We start from the raw sequence: 24095 nt of genomic DNA, 5'->3' as shown, positions 1-24095 counted from the left end.
TATATTTTGAAGTCAGGTAATGTAGTACCTCCAGTTTTGTTCTTTGCGCTCAGAATTGCTTTGGTTATTCAGGATCTTTTGTGATTCCATACACATTTTAGGATTGTTTTTCTATTTCTATGAAGAATGTAATTGGTACTTTGATAGAGATTACATTAAATCTGCAGATTTCTTTGGGTCTAAAAAGTATGGACATTTGAACAACAATATGGTCATTTTAACAATAATAATTCTTCCAATTCATGAGCATGAGCTATTTTTCCATTTTTTTATGTCTTCTTTAATCTCTTTCATCAGTGTTTTATAGTTTTCATTGTAGTATTCCTTTGCTGCTTTGCTTAAATTTATTCCTATGTAATCTGTATTTTGTAGCTGTTGTAAATGGGCTTGCTTTCTTGATTACTTTTCAGATTATTGGCTGGTGGCATATAGAAATGCTACTGATTTTTGTATGTTGTTTTTATATCCTGCAACTTTACTAAATTTATCAGTTCTACTAGTTTTTTTTGCCAACATCTTTAAGTTTTTCTAAATATAAAAATTATGTCATCTGTAAATGAGAACAATTTGACTTCTTCCTTTCTAATTTGGATGCCCTTTATTCTTTTCTCTTGTCTAACTGCTCTAGCTAGGACTTCTACTACTACGTTTAATGAAAGTGGTGAAAATGAGCATTCTTGTCTTATTCCAGATATTAGAGGAAGGGCTTTCAATTTTTTCCTGGTCAGTATTATGCTAGTTGTGGGTGTGTCATACATGGTCTTTATTGTTTTGGGATATGTTCCTTCTATATCCAGTTTGTCAAATGTTTTCATCATGCAAAGATATTGAATTTTACATAATACTTTTTTGGAATGTACTGAAATGATCATTTTGTTTTTGTTCTTGATTTTTTTTTTTTTTTTTTTTTTTTTTTTTTTTTTGACAGAATCTTGCTCTGTCACCCAGGCTAGAGTTCAGTAGTAGAATCTCAGCTCACTGAAACCTTTGCCTGCTGGGTTCAAGCAATTCTCATGCCTCAGCCTCCTGAGTAGCTGGGATTACAGGCATGCACAACCACGCCTGGCTAATTTTTGTAATATTAGTACAGACAGGGTTTCGCCGTGTTGCCCAGGCTGGTCTCTAACTCCTAGCCTCGAGCAATCTGCCTGCCTTGGCCTCCAAGGTCCTTTGATTCTATTAATCTGATATATCACATTTATTGATTTACATGTGTGGAACCATTCTTGCATCACTTGATCAAATGGGATTCATCCCATGATGCAAGAATGGTTCCACACTTGCAAATTTTTATGTATTATTAAATTTGGTTTGCTAGTATTTTGTTGAGGAGTTTTGTATCTATGTTCATCAGAATTATTGGTCTGTAGTTTTCTTTTTTTATTGGAGACAGGGTCTCACTCTGTCACCAGCCTCAACTTCCCAGGCTCAAGCAATCCTCCCACCTTGGCTTCTGAGTAGCTGGGACTATAGATATGTGCTACCAGGCCCAGTTAATTTTTTTTTTTGGTAGAGATGGGGTCTCGCAGTGTTGCCAAGGCTGGTCTCCAACTCCTGAGCTCAAGCAATTCTGCCTTGGCCTCCCAAAGTGCCTGACCTAGTCCTCCCTCCCTCCCTCCCTCCCTCCCTCCCTTCCTTCCTTCCTTCCCTCCCTCCTCTTTCTCTTTCTTTCTTTCTTTCTTTCTTTCTTTCTTTCTTTCTTTCTTTCTTTCTTTTTCTTTCTTTCTTCTTTCTTTCTTTCTTTCTTTCTTTTTCTTTCTTTCTCGTCTTTCTTTCTTTTCTTTCCTTTTTTCTCTCTTTCTTTTTTTAATCTTTGTTTGATTTTGATATGAGAGTAATGCTGGCTTCATAGAATGAGTTTGAAAGTATTTCTTCCTCTTTTTGAGTAGAATCAATATTAGTTTTTTCTTTAGTGTGTGGTAGAATTCAGCAATGAAGCCTTCAGGTGCTGGACTTTTCTTTGATGGGAAACTCTTTATTACTGTTCTATCTTGTTACATATTATTGGTCTTTTCAGATCTTTTATATCTTCATGATTTAATCTTGGTAGGTTGTCTGTGCCCAGGAATTTGTCCATTTCTTCTAAGTTTTCCAATTTATTGGCATATAGATGTTTATATAGTTTCTAATGATCCTTTATATGTCTGTGGTATCAGTTGTCATATTTCCTTTTTCATCTCTGATTTTATTTCTTTGGGTCTTGTCTCTTTAGTTTTTGTTAGTCTAAATAAAGGTTTTAAAATTTTATTTATCTTTTCAAAAAACCAGATTTTCCTTTTCTGATCTTTTGTATTGTTTTCAAGTCTCAATTTCATTTATTTCTGCTCTAATCTTTATTATTTATTTTCTTCTACTAATTTTGGGTTTGTTTGTTCTTGCTTTTCTAGTTCTTGGATGTGCATCATTAGGTTGTTTACTTAACAACTTTCCACTTTTTTGATGTAGGTGTTTATTGTTATAAACTTTCTTCTTAAAACTGCTTTTGCTTTATCTCATAGGTTTTGGTATGTTGTGTTTTCATTTTCATTTGTCTCAAGAAATGTCGTAATTGCTTTCTTAATTTCTTCATTGACCCATTGGTCGTCCAGTAGCACATTGTTTACTTTCCATGTATCTATGCAGTTTCTAAAATTCCTTTTGTTATTGATTTCTAGTTTTATTTAATTGTGGTCAGAAAAGATACTTGATATAATTTTTTTTTGAATTTGTTAAGATGTGTTTATAAGGCTGAGTGTAGTAGTTCATGCCTATAATTCCAGCTACTTGGTAGACTGAGGTGGGAGGATTGCTTGAGCCAAGGAGTTCAAGACCAGTCCAGGCAACATGGTGAAACCCCATCTCTACAAAAATAAATAGAAAAATTATCCAGGTATAGTGGCATGTGCCTGTATTCCCAGCTACCTTTGAGGCTAAGGTGGGAGGATCACTTGAGCCCAGAGGTTGAGGCTGCGGTGAGCTGCGTTGGTCTGGGTGACAGAGCAAGACCCTGTCTCAAAATAACAACAACAACAAAAACAAAAACCATAAGATTTGTTTGTGGCCTAGCATGTGGTAATTTTGGAGAACGTTGCATGTCCAATGAGAAGAATGTGTACTATGCAACAGTTTGCATGAAATGTTCTGTAAATGTCAGTTAAGTTCATTTGATCTAGAGTGTAGCTTAATTCTAATATTTCTTTGTTGACTTTCTGTTTCAATGATCTGTCCATTGCTATTAATAGAGGGATAATAACAGAGGGGTATAATAGAGGGATAGTGAAGTCCTCTACTATTGTTGTATTGCAGTTACCTCTTCCTTTTGATCTATTAATGTTTACTTTATATGTTTCAGTGCTCCAATGTTGGGTGCATATATATTTATAATTTTTATATTTTCTTACTGAATTGACCCCTTAATTATTAGATAGTGGCCTTCTTTGTCTCTCTTTGCAGTTTTTGACTTGAAATCTATTTTATCTGATGTAAATATAGCTATTCTTGCTTTTTAAAAATTTCCATTTTTATGGAATATCCTTTAAACTCATCACTTTGTTTTAATTTTTTTAAAAATTTTTTTTTAGAAAGAGTCTTGCTCAGCCACTCAGGCTGGAGTGCAATAGTGTGAGTGAGCCCAGCTCACTGCAACCTCCAGCTCCTAGGCTCAGGAGATTCTCCCACCTCAGCCTACTTAGTAGCTGGGACTACAGACGTGTGCCACCACACCTGGCTAATTTTTGTATTTCTTGTAGTGATGAGGTTTCACTATGTTACCCAGATTGGTTTCAAACTCCTGAGCTCAAGTGGTCAACTGACCTTCATCTCCAAAAGTGCTGGTATTACAGGTATGAACCACCTCGTCTGGCCCTCATCACTTTCATTCTCTGTGTCTTTATTTGTGAAGTGAGTTTCTTGTAGGTAGCATATAGTTGAGTCTTTTTCTAAAATTTATTAAGTCATTCTATGTCTTTTATTTTTATTTTTTGAGAAAGAGTCTCACTCTTTCACACAGGCTGGAGTGCAGTGACTTGATCTCAGCTCACTGCAACCTACAACTCCTGGGCACAAGCGATCCTCCCACCTCAGCCTACAGAGTACCTGGGACTACAGGTGTGCACCGCCATGCCCAACTAATTTTGTATTTTTAGTAGAGATGGGGTTTCACTATGTTGGCCAGACTGGTCTCGAACTCCTGATCTCAGATGATCTGCCTGTCTTGTCCTCCCAAAGTGCTGGGATTACATGCATGAGCCACCATGCCCAGTCATATATCTTTTAATTGTAGAATTTAGTTCATGGTATTATGGATAGTTAAGGACTTACTACTACCATTTTGTTACTTGTATTTTGGTTGTTTTAGAATTACTCTCCTTTCTTTTTTTCTTACTGTATTCCTTAGTAAATAAGTGATTTTCTCTGGTAGTATGTTTTAATTTCCTGCTTTTTGTTTTTAATGTGTCTATTAAAGGTTTTTGCTTTGTGGTTACCATGGGACTTACAGAAAACATCTTATAGTTATTGCAAATTATTTTAAACTGATGGCAACTTTAATCACAAAGAAAAGAAACAAGCAAAAAAAAAAAAAAAAACTATAACACTGTACTTTAACTTCATTCCTCCACTTTTTAACTTTATGTTTTCTTAATTTATGTCTTTATACAGAGTATCTCAACAAATTGTTGTGGTTATTATTTTTGATAGATTTGCTTTTCAGTCTTTATACTAAAAATCTGAGTGCTTTATACACCACAATTACGGTATTGGAGTATTCCGAATTTGTATATGTGCTTACTTTTACCAGTGAATTTTACGCCTTCAGATTATTTCTTGCTACATGTAAGTGTCTATCTCTTTCAGAATAAAGAACTACCTTTACCATTTCTTGTAAGACAGGTCTGGTGATGACGAATTCCCCTAGCTTTTGTTTGTCTGAGAAAGTCTTTATTTTTTCTTTATGTTTAAAGAATAACTTTGCTGGATACAGTATACTCAGTTGGAAGTTTTTCCCTTCAGCACTTCGGAGATGTCATTCCACTCTCCCCTGGCCTATAAAATTTCCACTGAGAAGTCTGTTGCCGGATGTATAGGAACTCCTTTATATGTTATTTGCTTCTTTTCTCTTGCTGCTTTAAGGATTTCCCTTTATCTTTGACCTTTGGGACCTTGATTATTATATGCCTTCGGGTAGTCTTATTTGGGTTGAATCTTCTTTGTATTCTTTGACCTTCTTATACCTGGATATTTATATCTTTCTCTAGGTTGAAAGTTCTCTGTTATTATTTCTTTGAATAAACTTTCTACTATATTTTTTTTCTACCTCTCTTTCCCTTCTGGCCTGGCCTAAAGGGCTGTATGGAGCAGTGGCTCAGAATCAGGGGCTTTGGGATTCTGCCCAATGCTGTGCTTTACTGTGACTGAGCTGGTACCGGGTTGCAAGACAAAATTTCCTATACTCTTCCGTTTTCTTCCCCAGTTGGAAGGAATGTCTCTCCATGCTGCATTGCCCAGAGTTGGGAGTGCTGGCAACACAGGCACTCCCATGGCTGCCAAAGCTGGTGTCATGCTGGGTTGCACCCCTAACACACAGATTCTAAGACCAGTTTAGTACAAGAGCTTGCATGAAGATCACAGTTACTATGGCCTGGATGCAGTTGAAATGTATCTGGGCACCAAGGGCACTTTAGGCAGCTGGTAGTGAAGCCAGTCAGGACCCAGTTTCCTCTTGCTAGACATCAGATTCCCCTCTGCCCCAGGGCTAACCTAAATACTCCCTTCCTGGGCACCTGAAGAATTCTTCCTGGTGCTGCATAACTTTGTTTATTTATTTTTTAACTTTTATTTAGGTCAGGGTACATGTGCAGGGTTATTATACAGGTACATTGTGTGTCATGAGGGATTGGTGAACAGATTATTTTGTCACCCAGGTAATAAGCATAGTACCTGAAGCTATGTAACTTTTGTCATTAGTCATTTAAATCCCCAACTTCTGAGTTTATTTGAGCCTCTATAAGGTAACAGAAGCATTAGTTAATTTTGGGGAGCTTAGACTCCAGTTAAGATCTAGTTTAATCTTTTAATCTGGATTAATCTTTATTAGAGGGATATACAGCCAGATGACGAACCCAAATTTGAAAAGATTTGAGGCATTATAATTATTTGAGAAAGGCAAATTAAGGAGCTCAGAGGGCCTTATAGGAAAGAAGGCAGTTGAAAGAAGGGAACAGAAGAGTAAGGTGACCATTTTTAGCAGTCCAGTAATTTCCAGCAATAGAAAGGAAAGAGTATTGCAAATAGAAAGAGAATGAGTATTAATAATAGAATTGTCTTTTATTCTACTCTGATAGGAAAAGTCATTGGGGGAAGCTGCTTATACTGATGTAGTCTTTCTTTTTGCCCATGTATTATGAGGAAGCTCTCTTAGAAGTCATCTCTTTCTGGAGGTCTTTTAATGGGCTTCAGGGTTAGATTTTCAATAGAACTGCAAGTTTAGTTTATGAGATTCTTTGCTCATTTACAACCAAAAGCATGAATCCACAGGCGTATTCCTTTCATTTTAAAGAGCAGTATTTCTGGTTAAAAGTACCTTAATGATCTTTTTATCATGTTTTTAAAGCTAACTTTTTTTTTTTTTTTTTTTTTTTTTTTTTTAACAGAGTCTCGCTCTGTCGCCCAGGTTGGAGTGCAGTGGCGCGATCTTGGCTCACTGCAAGCTCCACCTCCTGGGTTCACGCCATTCTCCTGCCTCAGCCTCCCAAGTAGCTGGGACTACAGGTGTCTGCCACCACGCCCGGCTAAATTTTTTTTGTATTTTTAGTAGAGACGGAGTTTCACCGTGGTCTCGATCTCCTGACCTTGTGATCCGCCTGCCTCAGCCTCCCAAAGTGCTGGAATTACAGGCGTGAGCCACCATGCCCAGCCAAGGCTAACTTTTGTTGGTATCTTTCTTTTGTACCCAACCTCCAGATTGTGTATCATCCAGGGTTGTGCTTGATCGTGTGCTTAGAATGTGCAACATGCATCCATTGAGCATATAATTGTGCCTATGGTATTGATTTTTGACAGCATCTGACAATTTAGAATGTATTTTCTTCTGAAACAATGAACAATTTTAGTTTAAAATAATGTTAGTTTATTTTATCTTTCTAGAGCTTTAAGGATTATATAGACAAATAAGTTTCTGTTTTAAAGTGAGAACGTTCTATCATTCCTTAAGTATTTCACCTGTAAAGTGAATTCCTTTGTTACTAGAGGGCATTGAATGTATTCCTCATGTGGGGCAAGTAAAACCTATAAATATTTTTATTGTAACAATTAAGGGCTTAATCATTTGGCAAAATAAAATATAATTTAACCAGAAAATTATTGGTGAAACATCTCGATTTTCAATTTAGGCACCTGATTGCTATCCTTTTCTAAATGGTTAGCTAGTCCTTGAGTTAGTCAGAGCTTTATCCTACCTTTATAGTCGTATTTTGGGTTACAGTTACAAATAAGGCAAGGCTTTGTTACTAGTTGAAACTGCCAGGTAAGAACATCTTCACCAATATTTTTGTAACATTTATTCCAATCTGTCCTGCCATTGTGGGTGCTTTCATGTGACATGAGAGCAAAAGTTCTGACAATTGACTTAGGCACCATCAAGTTACCTTCTTTGAAATGCTAAAGTCCAGCTTGCTATGCATGAGACAGGTCTGAAATAACCAATATCTTTTTCTCTTCTGTAGAGATAGAATAATTGTTATATTTGAATTAGTTCTTCTGAATTCTTTATATCAGACGTGAGCAACTATCTTTTAGATGCTTATAGTGGTTAAATCAGTGTGGGCTGTTGATTTTGCAGAGTAATTGCTTAGATTATCTGCTTCGCTTAAGAAATTATATGTGTGTTTCAGTCTTAATGACAGAGATTCCCTTCAGATGTTGGATTGCCTCTTATGAGTCATTATTTTCTTTTTCTTTTTTAGTTTGAGTCTCACTCTGTCGCCCAGGCTGGAGTGCTGAGGGGCGATCTTGGCTCACTACAATCTCTGCCTCCTGGGTTCAAGTGATTCTCCTGCCTCAGCCTCCCGAGTAGCTGGAATTACAGGCATGTGCCACCACACCCAGCTAATTTTTGTATTTTTAGTAGTGATGAGGTTTCACCATGTTGGCCAGGCTGGTCTCAAACTCCTGACCTCTGGTGATCCACCCACCTCAGCCTCCCAAAGTGCTGGGATTACAGGCATGAGTCAGTGTGCTCGGCCTGTTTTTCATTTTTGAATGACTTTCTGAGTTTGTTTCAATGTCCTTTCATAATCATAAAAAACTTGAAGGCATGTTTATTTGCATAGATATTAACTATTAAACCTTTAACAAGCTGTCATGGTTTGAGCTATTAGCTTAGTCATCTAAGTAGAATGAGCTATGATATGAAGAGGAAGTTTCAATCATAGAATGGTCAGATGGCATAGCATATCCAGTATAACATATACTTTTATAAATTTTAAGCAATGAGCCATAAACAAAAGTTTCATACCAGAATTGTTTGGGGGAATATAAAGAGAGTCAGGATATTGCATGCTTAGATTTTTGAATAACTGTTAGCATAGAATTTACTTTTGTCAGGAAGGAGAAATAAGATTGTGGAATTTTTTGTTGTTGTTTTTGAGAGACAGAGTCTCACTGTGTCTGCCAGGTTGGAGTGTAGTGGTGTGATCATAGCTCACTGCAACTTCATACTTCTGGGCACAAGCCATCCTTCTGCCTCAGCCTCCTGAGTAGCCACGATTATAGGTGTGTACCAACATGCTTGGCTAATTTGTAAAATTTTGTAGAGATGGGGTCTTGCTATGCTGCCCAGGCTGGCCTTGAACTCCTGGTCTCAAACAATCTGCCCACCTTGGCCTCTCAAAGTGTTGGGATTTTCACAGTTGTGAACCACTGTACCTGGCTGGTAGCTGGATTTAGATTGGAACAGAATTTGATAGTTATGATGTCAGCAGCAGCAAATCCGCACAAGTCTGCAGCAACCTCAAATGTTGCCGTCTCAGAAGAAAGAATTTAACTGGGAGCATAAGGCAGAGAGAGAGACTGAGGCAAGTTTTAGAGCAGAAGTGAAAGTTTATGTAAAGTACATTTGGAAGAGGGCCAACCAGGCAACTTGAGAGATTCAAGTGCAGTATAACCTTTGACTTAGGGTTTTACATGTTGGTGTACATCCAGGGTCTTCCGTTCCTTATCCGCTGGCTCTTCCCTTGGGGTGGGCTGTTTACATGTGCAGTGGCCTGCCAGCACTTGGGAGGGGTCGCACGCACAGTATGTTTACTGAAGTTGTGCACATGCTCATTTGAGGCATTTTTCTCTTACCAGTTGAATGTTCTAGAGGAAGGTTATCTACCAGTTAAACTCCACCATTTTGCCTCTTAGTGTGCATGCTTGAGCCTCCTTGCCCAACTCCTGAGATCTCAATGGGAAGCTGATAACCAGTTTCAGGTTTTTCTATCTATTGGGAGTCTGCTTTCCCTGGGGCTGGCTGTGACCAATTATTATTTTAGAGAGATAGTTAACAACTGCCTGACCAAAATCTGATGGTTGCCTGATGTTCCAGGTGTGTGTGTGTAGGGGGCCTCTCCTTCCCTGCTCAGGTCTGCCTATCTACTGTAACAAGGAGGGAAGAAGACAATCAAATAATTTTATAATCAGTAATGTGGCTGGCCAAGAAGAGTTGAGTATTGTTTTGGAGTAAAAAGTCTTCTACCACACAATGAACTCGTGAGTGAGAAGTAGACCTAGAACAATGTCTGTAGAGACTTCGACTAAATTAGCTGCCTCTGCTATAGTATATAAACAAGGCAGATAATTCTTAGCTGCAGGGTCAAGAGAAATACTAAGAGAAGTGACGTGCTTGTTATGAGTTCCTCGTCTTTGAATGAGTACCCCTAAAGTACAACCATGCTTTTAGGTACAGGATTTAGCATAGTTAGGAATACTCAAAGTCAGGGCTTATATGTTTAAGAATGGTGAATGACTTCTTGACATTTGGCTCCCAAGGAAAAGATTCTAGGTCATTCAATTTATTTACTTAGAGCAGTTAAGCCAATTAAATTAAGGTAAATATCAAACATTGATTTATTTCAGCATTCTGTTTTATAAGGTGATGGAACAAATTTTTGTTTTATCAGTGGTCATCTGGGAAGCATCAAAGTCAGTTTGGGTATAAAGGACATCTGAGCAGTTTTATTATTTTGAATGTGTGGCCTGAATTTGGTAAAAGAAATATCTAGGCTGGGTGAAGTGCCTCACACCTGTAATCCCAACGCTTCAGGAGGCTGAAGTGAGAGGACTGCTTGAGCCCAGGAGTTTGAGACCAGTCTCAACAAAAAATAAAAACATTAGTTGGGTGTGGTGGCACATGCCTATGTTCCCAATTACTTGGGAGGCTGAGATGGGAGGCTTGTTTGAGCCCAGGAGATCAAGGCTACAGTGAACTGTGATTGTGTCACTACACCCCAGCCTGAAGATTTGTCTGAGGAGCTATCATTATAATAAGATTTATATATAGGGCATATATGCCTAAAGGCAAGAAATAATTAAACTTGGTTCAGAGCAGAAATTCTAAATTTTTTTATCATGGACCCTGTGGCAGATTGATGAAGTCCATACCATTTCTAACAAAAATGTGTTTTAATGCTTAGATAAATGCATAGAATTTCAAAGTAAACGAATTATATTGAAATATCCTTCTGGAATTTGACAATTGTTTTATGTGTCATCTTGTGGCATTCTGTGCCTTCCTGAAATAATGGTTTTCAGTTCTGATATTTACTTTTGCACAAAGTTACTATAAAATTTGTAGTATTAAGAATAATGACTCATGAACACCATTTGTACAACACATTGCATGTGCATGTTTTTGCTTGATAATACAAATGATGTTTTAAAAAAGGAGAAACTGGGAGGCTGGGAGGAGGGGTGAGGGAGGAGAAATCACCTATGGGTACAATGTACACTAATAGGTGATGGTAAAACTAATAGCTCAGACTTCACCACTATCCAATATATCCATGTAACAAAGCTGTACTCATACCTCCCTAAGGTATAAAAATAAAAAAGAGAGAGAGAGAGAATACACAAGGCAATATAAAAGAAAGAATCTCTGCTGCTGAGCTAACATACAGGGGCAGATTGTTATTATAAATCAGGCTTAAACAAGTAAGAGATATTACCCAGTATCAAGACTTATTAAATACTTTCAAGGCTACAGGCAATCCAGAGGTTCAGAAGAAGCAGAGAGATTCTGAGGCATTGACAGCAGGTCACTAGGTCCTTCCTTTTCACTACAGGCATACAGCTCTGCTCCAGAATAGGTGAGATTCCTAAGTGAGGTTTGTGGGGTTTCTCAGGGATAGTGTTTTAATCATGAAGCATTCTATTTTATATCTTAGAGAGTTACATAGCTTATGAGACATTCTTCAAGAAGACATAGATCCTGATCCTATTTACTGAAGACCTTAGCCATGACCATTCTGCTAAAGATTTTTCAGAGATAAATTATCTTTCTTCTAGTGAATATTGTTAGTCTATTTACCTGGAAATACAGTTGACAAAGAGCTTAGATCAGGTCTCCTGATTTTTAAATTTTTCCCAAGGATTCCCATTCCCTTTCCATTTCTTGAAGGAAGTGAATGGAAGGCAGACCAACCCTTTTAACACCTTTCTCCTAGCTATTCACAGAACTTCAACACCGTACATGGCTTGTATCACTGTCCAACCTGTTATCTATATTTATTTTAAGTAGTTAAATAGAAATAACACTTCAGGAGTGACCTCAACTGTTAAATGTATTTAAACTTGTCTGGTCTATTCAAGTAGCCTGTACACCTATTTGTGTTTCAAAATGTCATGTTGCCTTAGGGATTAAGATAAGATTTCTCATTTGAACTGCCCAGATTTGCAAAATACTAATGGAGAATGAAAATTATGCTTCTCCCTTTGTGTCATTAATCAACAAGCAATGATAAATAAGAATTTCTGGGTCCTCATTGTAAAAACATGCAACATTACCATTTTGCTGCTGAACAAGTACTAGGCACAGAGTTAATTACCCAATAGTTTCTCAGCTACATCACAAGAGCATCTATTGACAAAAAGACTGATCACATTTGATATAACTCGGGATCTAAAAACTATTGTAATTTCAAAATAACATAAATCTAAAATATATTACAATCTCTGCAACAGCTATAATATATTATAAAATATCCATAATTCCCATTTGAGACAAAATCATAGGCAATACTAATATTACAGTGGTATTAATTTATTTGCTCGCCCATGCTCATAATCCAAGGATATGTTAAATTTTAGTCAGGATGTCAAAAAATATGTATATTTTTTTCCCATCAAAATTCAGGATTCCCTGAACTGCACCTTCAGATTTCTTAGAATCCCTGGTTTAGAGTGACAGGGATTGGGAGACACTATCCCAAAATATGGCACCTTGGCATTTGGAAAAAACATCAGAAGTATGAAGGCCACTCACACCTCTCCCTTCTTTCCTAAAGCAGGCCATACAATCTAGGAAGGTTACTCTCTGACCTTACCTTCTTTCTCCCCTGAAGACCATCATGTGCCAAGTGTCCTGCCCTATACCTGAAGGGAAGGAACATTATACAGAAACACTGAGAAGAGTCTGAGTAAACAACCTTGCTAAGTTATTTCCAGTTTATTATCATTAGATTATATTCTTTGTGTTTTAATCATACTGCGTGACTGTTATATTTATTCATTCTCATGCTGCTATAAAGAACTGTCCAAGACTGGGTAATTTATAAGGGAAAAAGTTTTAATTGACTCACAGTTCTGCATGACTGTGGAAGGGGAAACAAAACACGTCCTTATTCACATGGTAGCAGAAAAAAGAAGTGCCAAGCAAAGTGGGAAAAAGCCCCTTAGAAAACCATCAGATCTCATGACAACTCATTCACTATTTAAAGAACAGAATGGGACTGTTCCCATGTTCTAATTACTTCCCATGAGATCCCTTTCCCAACAAGTGGGAATTATAATTCGGATTACAATTCAAGATGAGATTTGGGTGGGGAAACAGAGCCAGACCATATCATTCCACCCCTGGCTCATCCCAAATCTTGTCTTTCTCACATTTCCAAACACAATCATGCCTTCCAAAAAGTTACTCAAAGACTTAACTCATTTTAACATGAACCCAAAAGTCCAAGTCCAAAGTCTCACCTGAGACAAGGCAAGTCTCTTCCACTTAGGAGCCTGTAAAATCAAAAGCAAGTTAGTTACTTCCAAGATAGAACGGGGGTATGGGCATTGGGTAAATGCTCCCATTTTAAAAGGGAGAAATTGGCCAAAGCAAAGGGGCTATAGGCCTCACACAAGTCTGAAATCCAGTGGAATAGTCAAATCTTAAAGCTCCAAAATCATCTCCTTTGACTCCATGTCTAAAATTCAGGTCATACTGATGCAAGAGGTGGGCTCCCATGGCCTTGAGCAGCTCTGCCCCTGTGGTTTTGCATGGTACAGCCCCCCTCTTGGCTGCTTTCATGGGCTGGCATTGAGTATCCGTGGCTTTTCCAGGTGCATGGTGCAAGCTGTCAGTGGATCTACCATTTTGGGGTCTGGAGGGTGGTGGCCTTCCTCTCACAGCTCCACTAGCCAGTGCCCCCATGGGAACTCTGTGTTGGGGCTGTGACCCCATATTTCCCTCCTGCAGTGCTGTAGCAGAGATTTTCCATGAGGGCTCTGCCCTGCAGCAGACTTCTGCCTGGACATCCAGGCATTTCCATACATGCTGTGAAATTTAGGTGGAGGTTCCCAAACCTCAATTCTTGACTTCTTTGTACCTGCAGGCCCAACACCACATTGTAAGTGGCCAAGGCTTGGGGCTTGAACCTTCTGAAGCAATGGCCTGAGCTATACATTGGCCCCTTTTAGCCATGGCTGAGACACAGGGCCCCAAGTCCCAAGCCTGCACAAAGCAATAAAACCCTGAGCCTGGCCCATGAAACCATCTTTTCTTCCTAGGCCTCCAGGTCTGTGAAGGCAGGGGCTACTGTGAAGACCTCTGACATGCCCTGGAGACATTTTCCCCATTGTCTGGGGGATTAACATTTGGCTCCTCATTACTTATGCAAATTTCTGCATCTGGCTTGAATTTCTCATCAGAAAATGGGGTTTTCTTTTCTTTTGCATTGTCAAGCTGCAAATTTTCCAAGTTTTTATGCTCTGTCACCTCTTGAACACTTTGCCACTTAGAAATTTCTTCTGCCAGCTACCCTAAATGATCTCTCTCAAGTTCAAAGTTCCACAGATCTCTAGGGCATGAGCAAAATGCAGCCAGTCTCTTTGCTAAAACATAGCAAGAATAGCCTTTACTCCTTCTTCACATGGTGGCAGGAAGGAGAAGTGCCAAGCAAAAAGGGAAAAACCCCATTATAAAACCATCGTATCTCATGAGAACTCTCACTATCATGAGAAGAACATGGGGGGACCACCCCCTTGTTCTAATTACCTCCTATGATGTCCCTCCTGCAACATGTGGGGATTACAATTTGGATTACAATTCAAGATGACATTTGGGCAGGGACACAGAGCCAGGCCATATCAACTGTCCATAGAAATACATAAGCTTCCGTATTTCTTTGGGCCTTCATTGCTGAAGGTTCTCATGTCATGTTAAGACTTACATTGAATAAATTTGTTAGGCTTTTTGTGTTGTTAGTTTGTATTTTGTTACAGGTGTATCAGCCATGAATCCTGTAATGGGTGAAGAAATAAATCTTTTCTCCACTGTAATAGTAAAAATATTAAAAGCAAATTAGAATAATTGTTAGAAACCTTAGTTTTTTCAGAGGTTAACTTTTGTTAAACGAGTCATTCAAGAGTATGACAAAGGTACTGCAACTATACTCATAGGCCAGTTGTTTCTCTGAATAATCCCTTGTTTATTATTTATATCTTTTGTTTGCTAATTTATTACACCTCTGTATGTATATTTTTAAATGTACATAAATGCACATATGGTTAAATGACAAATTTAAAACTCTTGACTGTAGCTTCAAAATACACTTGCCTTATTAATACATAAAACAATGCATATGCTAAATTTATTTTACTATCTTAGTAAAATTTTACCAGTTCCCTTGATAGACAAATGGATAAAATGTGCCTATTATCTTGCATATTTATCTCTTTATAATGAATATATCATTATTTTATTTACATCTTTTAACAAAAACAACTAACTAGTGAATGCACACAGTCACAGAACAATTAGGACGTAGATAACTGAGAACTGTCTTCATAGACAAGTGTTTTAGCCCTGAATAAACTCCAGTGAAGGTTACTAATGTTCTGTGAGCACCCTTCTATATCTTTTCTATATTTTATAAAGTAGAAAAAATGACCCATGTATACTAACATGACTGTTTTAGTCTGTTCTTATACTGCTAATAAAGACATATCTAAGACTGGGTAATTTATAAAGGAAAGAAGTTTAATGGACTCACAGTTCCACATGGCTGGGGAGGCCTCACAATCATGGTGGAAGGCAAAGGAAAAACAAAAACATGTCTTACATGGCCGCAGGCCAGGGAGCATGTGCAAGGGAACTGCCTTTTTATAAAACTATCGGATCTTGTGAGACTTAGTTACTATCCTGAGAACAGCATGGGAAAAACCTGCCCTCTTGATTCAATTACCTCTCACTGAGCCCCTCCTATGACACGTGGTGATTATGGGAGCTATAATTGAAGATGACATTTGGGTGGGGACACAGCCAAACCAATGACTTAAAGGTATTTACACATCTTTTTTCTATCATGTTAACTAATGGACAATCTAGAATGTAAATGAATAAGATATATACATATATATGATTAATATATTAATATTATATTTGCTTGTTTTTATATTCTATATTTATGAATTTAGTTCTACTTAGAAAATATCTAGATAACCAAAGACTATTATAATGAAAATAATTAGTTTAACAATAGTCTAAGGTCTTGAAGTCAGCCAGAGATTTTGGAAATTGTTTGAGACTGACCTTAAAGAGAAGCACAATCCTTATTGATCTTAAAACAGTTCATCAGAGAAATATGATATTTAAAATTTGATGTAGGTAGTATAAGTAGAGTTACAAGGTCTATATGATTTATGGTATTGGCTGAAGCTCACAAGAGCAAATCTTTCAAAAGATGGTTGAACGATAATTTTATAATTTTTAACAGTTAATGGAAGTAAAAATTGGTATAGAAAATCTAGCAAATCAGAATTAATTAGGTTTTTCATGAGAAAATAATATGCTAACATTGTTTACACTGTGATAAAATCAGGGGAAGACATATAGCTATTTTTAAAGCCAAATTACCAAACCAATTTAATTTGTCCAGTGATTCACCTTGATAGAAATATAACCTAAACTTATTGTTTACAGTTTTTTCCTGTATTTGCCAAATATTAAAACTTTCCAATTTTTGTTTAAAATTACTGTTCTCTTAGAATTCTCCCCTACTCCCACTGTTTTCCAAACTGGTAACTACTTATATTTTTCTGCCTCTTGTCTTGAGACTTTGGAACCAAGGCCATTAATTTAATTTACAGTAAACTCCTCCTCCTCCTCATACTTCTCCTTCTTCCTTTATTGAGTTATGGCTTCAACAAGCCTCTCAATCTTTTATAAATGGTCAGCACACTTAAAACATTAGGATATAAATTTTTCTCTCTCCTTCCTGAAGATTATTGAATTTCTTATTCGTCTCTATAAGTCAATCAGAATAGGAGTTCCTTTAACCTTAAGATACTTTATAATTAAATTAAATTTTTTTTCAGACATAGACACAAACCTTGACGAACACTTCACCCCTGCCTCCAGGATGAAAGGGGGAAACCTAGACCTGAATGGGTTTGACCATCTCACAACTGTTTGCGTGACAACCACATTCATGGCAGGTAAAAAGATTGCTATATCAACTCAAGAAAGCAATAGACTCACTGTCTTTGTATTTTGAATTGCAACAACTTTGATATCAACAATGAAGCAATGATATCTAAGAACAAAAGAGCATTTGATAACGGTCCTCATAATATCAAGTGATTATATAAGCGGAAACAAGCTGTCACAGACTTGTGTGTCAGCTAATATATGGAGAATGCTTTCTTCTGATGCTATTTATTTAGAGGCAGTTTTAATATAAATCATTTCAATTATATCTACATCAAATAAAATAAAAATGAGTGAAGCCCCCAGATTCTTCGTTGGACCAGAAGATACAGAAATAAATCCTGGAAATTATCGACATTTCTTCCACCATGCAGATGAAGACAATGAGGAGGAAGATGATTCTCCACCAGAAAGACAGACTGTGGTTGGAATATGTTCCATGGCAAAGAAATCCAAATCCAAACCAATGAAGGAAATTCTTGATTGGATCTCCTTATTTAAATGTATCACCGTAGTAGTATTTGAAGAGGAGGTTATTTTGAGTGAACCAGTGGAAAACTGGGCTTTATGTGATTGTCTTATTTCTTTCCATTCTAAAGGATTTCCACAGGACAAAGTGGTTGCCTATGCAAAACTCAGGAATCCATTTGTAATCAATGACGTGAATATGCAGTATCTTATACATGATAGGAGAAGAGTATATAGTATTCTTCAAGCTGAAGGTGTTTTACTTCTTTGTTATGCAATTTTGAACTGTGACCCAAATAATACCAAAGAATGTAAATGGGGAAGATCATGTAGAAGTAAATAGGGATGTTTTTCAGAAGCCATTTGTAGAAAAACCAGTCAGTGCGGAAGATCACAACATTTACATTTATTACCCAACTTCTGCTGGCAGTGGAAGTCAAAGACCCTTTAGAAAGATTGGCAGTAGAAGTAGTGTTTATTCTCCAGAAAATATTTACAAAAAACAGTCTCATATATATATGAAGAGTTTTTGCCCACAGGCGGTACTGATGTTAAGGGATTCCTCATGTTTTGTACCATCGACATCTTTGGCAGTCTGAAGCCTATGGACTCTGTTTTAAGAGTAATGTTCTTAAATCCTTGAAACATGTCAGACTGTGATGGAGACAAATTTTATTCAAATATAATAAAATATTTAAAAACCAAACAAAAAAAAAAAGAAATAGACACAAATATGCCGTTTGTTTAGAAAATGTTTCATACTCAGCAGAAGTATCTTGTCATATCTCTGGGCAAAGAAATAGCTCTGGGAGAGTCTAAAGTTGCCTTTCTTTGTATTTTATTATGTCCTTTTTGGGGAAGACTTGTTCAGACATGAGCAACTTATGGGTTCTACTGTGAGATTTTATAATACTTTGTCGTAGTTCACATGAAGTTCTTCCTCACGTCTTCACTTGGCTCATTTGTGTATATTTCCATGGGACTTTTTTATTTATAAATATTTTCCAAGAGGAAAGTATAAAAAATTCACGCACTGTGAATCCTTTCGTTTCCTCAGAAGGCCATGAAGCCCCAGACAAGACAGAAGCAGTCATTCCCATTTTAAGGACATTTAAGCCTGCATACAATTGTAATACAAACCAAGCAAAGCTCTTTCAGAAAGCATAACTCTGCTTCATGATCCATGAAAAACTGGTTTCAACATTTGCATGCATTTTCTTCCTATGAAGATCTGTTTGAACTGGATATTTCTATAGTGTGCACAAATGATAGATTGTTATGATCAATTAATATTCAAAAGTTCCCCCAAAAAGAGAGAGAGAATGAGAGGTAGAATCACTCACAGGTACAGAAAGAACTACCATTATAAACAGACTTATAAAGACAAACTTCCTTCTGTGTTTGCTTCCCAATGAATCACACTTCTGTGTCTTCATATGCTTGTGTAGTCCCTGTCACATTTACTCTGGGCTTGACCATTGACGTGCTCCAGCCAAGAAGATATCAGCAGATATACAGCAAGCAAAGGCTTGATAAGCATGTGTGCATTGGGGCTTGCTCTCTCGGAGCACTTCTGCCACCACGTGAAGAAGCCAGGATGAAAGACCTCATAGAGAGACACCCAGCTGGCCTAGCTGGTCCAACCATCCAAGCCAAGACCCTAGACATGTAAGAGAAGTTGTATGATAGCATCCAGCCCCAACTGAATACATAGATGACTGCAAATGCCTGAGTTATGCTTGGCAAGATCAGAAGAAGAAACTCAACAAAAATTGGCGAAACTGTTGTTGTTTCAAGGCCCTGTGTTTTGGGGTGGTTTGCCACACAGTAACAAATAAATTACATATCTTTATTTTCTAAGGAAACCCCTTTCAGTACGAAGACCTAAAAATAACTGACCAAAGCAATTTATAGATCATAAGACAAACAACATGAAGTTTCTTTCAATGGTTGGAAAAGTTAACAAATCAAGCAGATGTGACAAGGGCAATTCCTCAGCCCCAAGACTGAGGCCAGCCAAAATCTAACTACACCCTTATCTCATCATCTGGTTAAGAGATATCAGGAGATATCAGAATTTCTACGACAGTCAGACAAACAACTAAGACAAAGATAAAGGGCCAGGCAGATTCCCAGTTACCTGTAACTTGTCAGAGACCATAGAAAACAGTTTTCCAACATTACTTCAACTGCAGCTGTGAACAAAAGCACAAATGACTAAGAGCCAGGTTCAGCATGTAAGAGCCCATGAGTTTGATCCCTGTATAATGGCGTGCACTGGGGAAGTGAGCAAAGGCAAGACAGAACATGGTGGGTCTGGATCAAAAGCTTTTTCAGGCTGCATGCTTCTAAGGGCTCAGAGGCTTACTGGAATAACATTCAAATAATAACTTAGAGGTATTTAGTTTGGCTAGAAATTGAGCTGAGTTTACTTAGATGTGAGAGAGGTAGTATTTTCCCTGTATCAAACATAGGTTGATTATCATGGGACAAAAGTAAGGAAGGCTTTATTAAAACAAGAACTAGAAACTGGTAGTAGAACAATAATTTTGTTTTGTTTTGTTTTAAATTGACAGATAAAATTATATGTGTTTATCACATACAGTATGATGTTTTGATGTATGCATACACTGTGGATTCACCCAATCGAGCTGATTAACATATGCATTACCTCACATAGTTATCATTTTGTGGTGAGAACACTTAACATCCACTATCTTAGCATTTTTCGAGAATCAGTATATTGTTATTAACTATAACCACATTGTATGATAGATCTCTTAAAGTTATTCCTCTCATCTAACTGAAATTGCATATCCTTTGACCAACATCTTTCCAACTCTCTTCCCCCCATCCACCTCAGCCCTCGGAAATCACTTAACTACTCTCCAGTTATATGAATCAACTTGTTTAGATTCTACATACGTGTGAGATTATGGAATAATTGTGCTCCTGTACCTGGCTTATTTCACTTAACACAATGTCCTCCAGGTTCATTCATATTGTCGCAATTGGCAGAAGGTATCTGCAGTCTGATGTTTATTGCAGCACTATTCACAACAGTCAAGCTATTGGAATGACTCTAAGTGTCCATCAGCGAATGAATGGATACAGAAAATGTGGGAGATATACATAGTGGAAAGCTATGTATAGTCATAAAAATAATGAGTTTTGTTTTTTTTTGTCCGTGGGCAAGTTGATCCGCTGAAAACTACCAAGAAAGAAGGACAGTTTTCCTTGGAGCAGGCTGACAAGATTTATCTGAGAAAGCAAATTTAATTATTAATGGGTCGATTGGGAGACTTTATGATTTCAGCTGTGGAGTATATGTGATTGCTGTTTCTGTGTAACAGAGCCTGGGCTCTTTCCTTGGCTTTCCCACCTGAGTTAAACCCACTCTGCACCACTTTCCTCACTATAAATACTCATGGGACAGTGCTGAAGTTTTCCTGATTCCTTGCAGGTTCTATTTCATTTTGTTTTGATATTAAGATCCTACAACTTTAATACATATTAACAACTGTGTTTGTTATTATAAGAATAAATACACATCAGGTTTATAAAATAGCTATTAGAACTAGATTCTACTTGCTATGTTAAATCATAGAAATGCTTCTATGCTTCACTTGTGTGGTTTTGTAGCAGTGATGGCCATCAGAGTCACTACACTTGAAACATGAAACTTGCTTTAATCATATTATTAGCTTCTAATATTATAAAAAGACAATAAATGATGTCATATTATTTAAATCTTTTTATTTTGTTTCATATTTACTGCATAGGGATGTTGAGAGGATTAAAAGAGTTAATACAATAATTGCTATATAAGTGTTAGCTATTATTACACAATTATAATAAATACTTTAGGAAGGAAGGTCAAGAGAATATATAATAATTTGGCAAAACTATGTCAACTGCATAGGCGGATTTATACCAGTGAGATACTAGGTAATAGAGGGAAAGAAATTCACTAGCCTTTTGAATAAAAATTCCAAGCACTATTTTAATATCTTTTTGGGAAAAGCTAATTCAAGGGGATCTCATGGCTAGTCCTTTTAAAGGCACGTCTGTGTGTAGTGTGTATTCCCATGTTTCAATTCTTATAAATTTTCCCAATAAAATATTTTTTAATCAGTCTTCTCCACTCCCCCAGTTTGACCCAGTATTGATAAACTTTAAATACAATGAAGATATGTTTATCAGAAAAATATTTTACTTTTCTTAATTTCTTAATGTAATAAAATATATATGACCAAAAATATTGTCATTTTAAACATTTTTCAGTGTGCAATTCAGTGTCATTAACTAAATTCACAGTGTTGTGCAACACACCATTATTTCTGAAAACTCTTCATCACCCAAACAGAAACTCTGTACCCATTAAGCAATAACTCTCCATTCCTCACTTCCACCAGCCCCTGGTAACTTCTGCTCTATTTCTTGTCCCTATGACTTTCACTATTCTAGATACTTAATGTAAGTGCAATTTTTGTCCTTTTGGGTCTGGCTTATTTCACTTAGTATAATGATTTTGAGGTTCATCAATGTTGTGGCATGTATCGGAATCATTTCTTTTTATGGCTGAATTATATCCCGTAGTATGTATAGACCACATTTTGTTTATCCACTCGTATATTGATGGATGCTTGGGTTGTTTCCACCTTTTGACTACTGTGAATAATGCTGCAATTAACATTTTTATGCAAGTATTAGTGTGAATTTTTGTTTTTAATTATTTTGAATATATACCAAGGAGTGGAGTTACTGGCTCATATGAACTGTTTCAGTTTCTAAATCTAAATTAGTTAAAATTATGTTAAATTAAAAATTCAGTCTCTTAATTATGCTAGTCATATTTTGAGAACTCTTTAGTCACATACAGCTAATGACTACCATATTGGACACTGCAAGTCTGGATTAATAATTTGATGAATGACTGTATAAGAAATCTACTAATTGTGCCCATTTTCTCTACTGCTCAAATAAGCCTTGTTCTTCTTGCTTTTGTGCTTTAGTTTACCTTTCCTGAGGTCATACTTCTTTTTGCCTGGGATATCTACCTATTCTCTATTTTCTTTTATAGAAATGTTACCTGTTTCAGAAAGTATACTTAATTACTGCGGCTCACACTGATCATTCCTACTCATAAACTGTCAAAGCATTTGTTAACTTTATTATTTCCATGACATTTACTTGCATTATACTATAGTTATTTATTTCTTTGTTTCTTACCAGGATTAAAATTCCTTATTGGCAAAGCTAATAATAAAAACAAGAACTACATCAGCAAAACAAAACTAGTCATTTATTAAATGATTGTGGTTCTTCAGGCACAGTGTTGTTTTATACACTCCATTTTATTTAATCCTTAAAATAGAAAAGAAGTAGTATTATCTGAATTCTAAATCAGGATTTGGGGTTTACAGGCTAAGTATCATGTTTAAATCTCCATATCTAGTAAATGATAGAGTCAGAATTCAAACTAAGGTATGTTATATGCTCTTACAAGTCTGCTTATACTTTATAAATATTACTTTGGGAAATCTTTATAAATAATATTATCTAGCATTTATTTATTGTTTACTCTGTGCCAGATCTTATTGTAAGTGCTTTTCTTGTATATAGTAACTTAATTCTTATAACAGTCTTAGGAAGTGTGAGCTGTAATCACCATCATTTTATGTATATGATAACAGTTCGGAAAAGTTAGGTTTCACAAGCCAGACACAGAAAGTCTAACATTGCATGTTCTCACTCATAAGTAGAAGCTAAAAAATGTGTACACATGGATGTAGAGAGCAAAATAATAGGCAAAGGAGACTCAGAGGGGTGAAGGGGTGGGTGTGGCAGGGGTTGGATAATGAGGAATTACTTAATAGGTAAAACATATGTTATTCTGGTGATGGATACCCTAAAGCCTTGACTTTAGAATTACACAATCTATGAATGTAACAAATTTGCACTTGTACCCCATACATTTCTACAAGTTAAAGATAAATACATAAGTTATGCCCCTCAAAGTTAAGTTTCATACCTACTAAATGGCAGAGTCAAGATTTGGATTGAGTGTAAATCAGAGCCTGCATTTTAAATAATCATATTATTTATAAACTTTATTCAACAAACATTTGTTGAGTAATTACTATGCCCAATACTAGGGATTTAAAGATGAATAGACCAGAGTGTGTGTATAGCTTTTCTAGGAGTTTAGCCTACTAAAATGAGCAAAAAAGAAATATTTGTCATTGATATGAAAGTTATTAATCACAACTACTACCACCACCACCAGATAAGAATAATGAAGGCTTGCCGTTTTCAGAAACTGTTTTAAGTGTTTTACAGACACTAATTCATTTAACCTCACAGCAACTTTTAAAGATCATCATTATTATTGTTGTTTTTATTTTTTAGATCAGAAACTGATCAGCAGAGATGTTAGGTAACTTGTCTGAGCCAGAAGTGGAAGAACTAACTTATGAACATAAACAATTTGGCTGTAGAACTCAAGTGCTCAGATATTCCCTATGAGTAATAGAGTCTTAGTTTTTCTGGAGTCTGAACAAGTGCCATTATATAGAACACATTTAAAACTGACTCTTAAAAAACAATTTCAGGAGCATGGAGAAAACAGGAATGATGGTCATTCTGCAATGAGATTTTAAAAGGCGCAGTTTCTAGAATGGTCAGCAGAGGGTGAAGG

The 24095-nt window shown here is 36.6% G+C and overlaps 1 protein-coding gene across 1 annotated transcript in view; it reads left to right on the top strand.

The window, feature by feature from the left end:
• Positions 1-24095, top strand: part of SLC44A5 (solute carrier family 44 member 5) — a 531948-nt gene that overhangs the window by 89226 nt on the left and 418627 nt on the right. Inside the window, exon 4 of the mRNA XM_050805057.1 lies at positions 16816-16935. Coding sequence (XP_050661014.1) covers positions 16860-16935 — 76 coding nt within the window. The 5' untranslated portion in view covers positions 16816-16859. The remainder of the gene's footprint in view (positions 1-16815; positions 16936-24095) is intronic.

This window comes from Macaca thibetana, chromosome 1 (assembly GCF_024542745.1).
Source record: "Macaca thibetana thibetana isolate TM-01 chromosome 1, ASM2454274v1, whole genome shotgun sequence".
NCBI classification, from domain to species: Eukaryota; Metazoa; Chordata; class Mammalia; order Primates; family Cercopithecidae; genus Macaca; species Macaca thibetana.
Note: the sequence above shows the minus strand (reverse complement) of the source record. Positions and strands in the feature narration are given on the sequence as shown.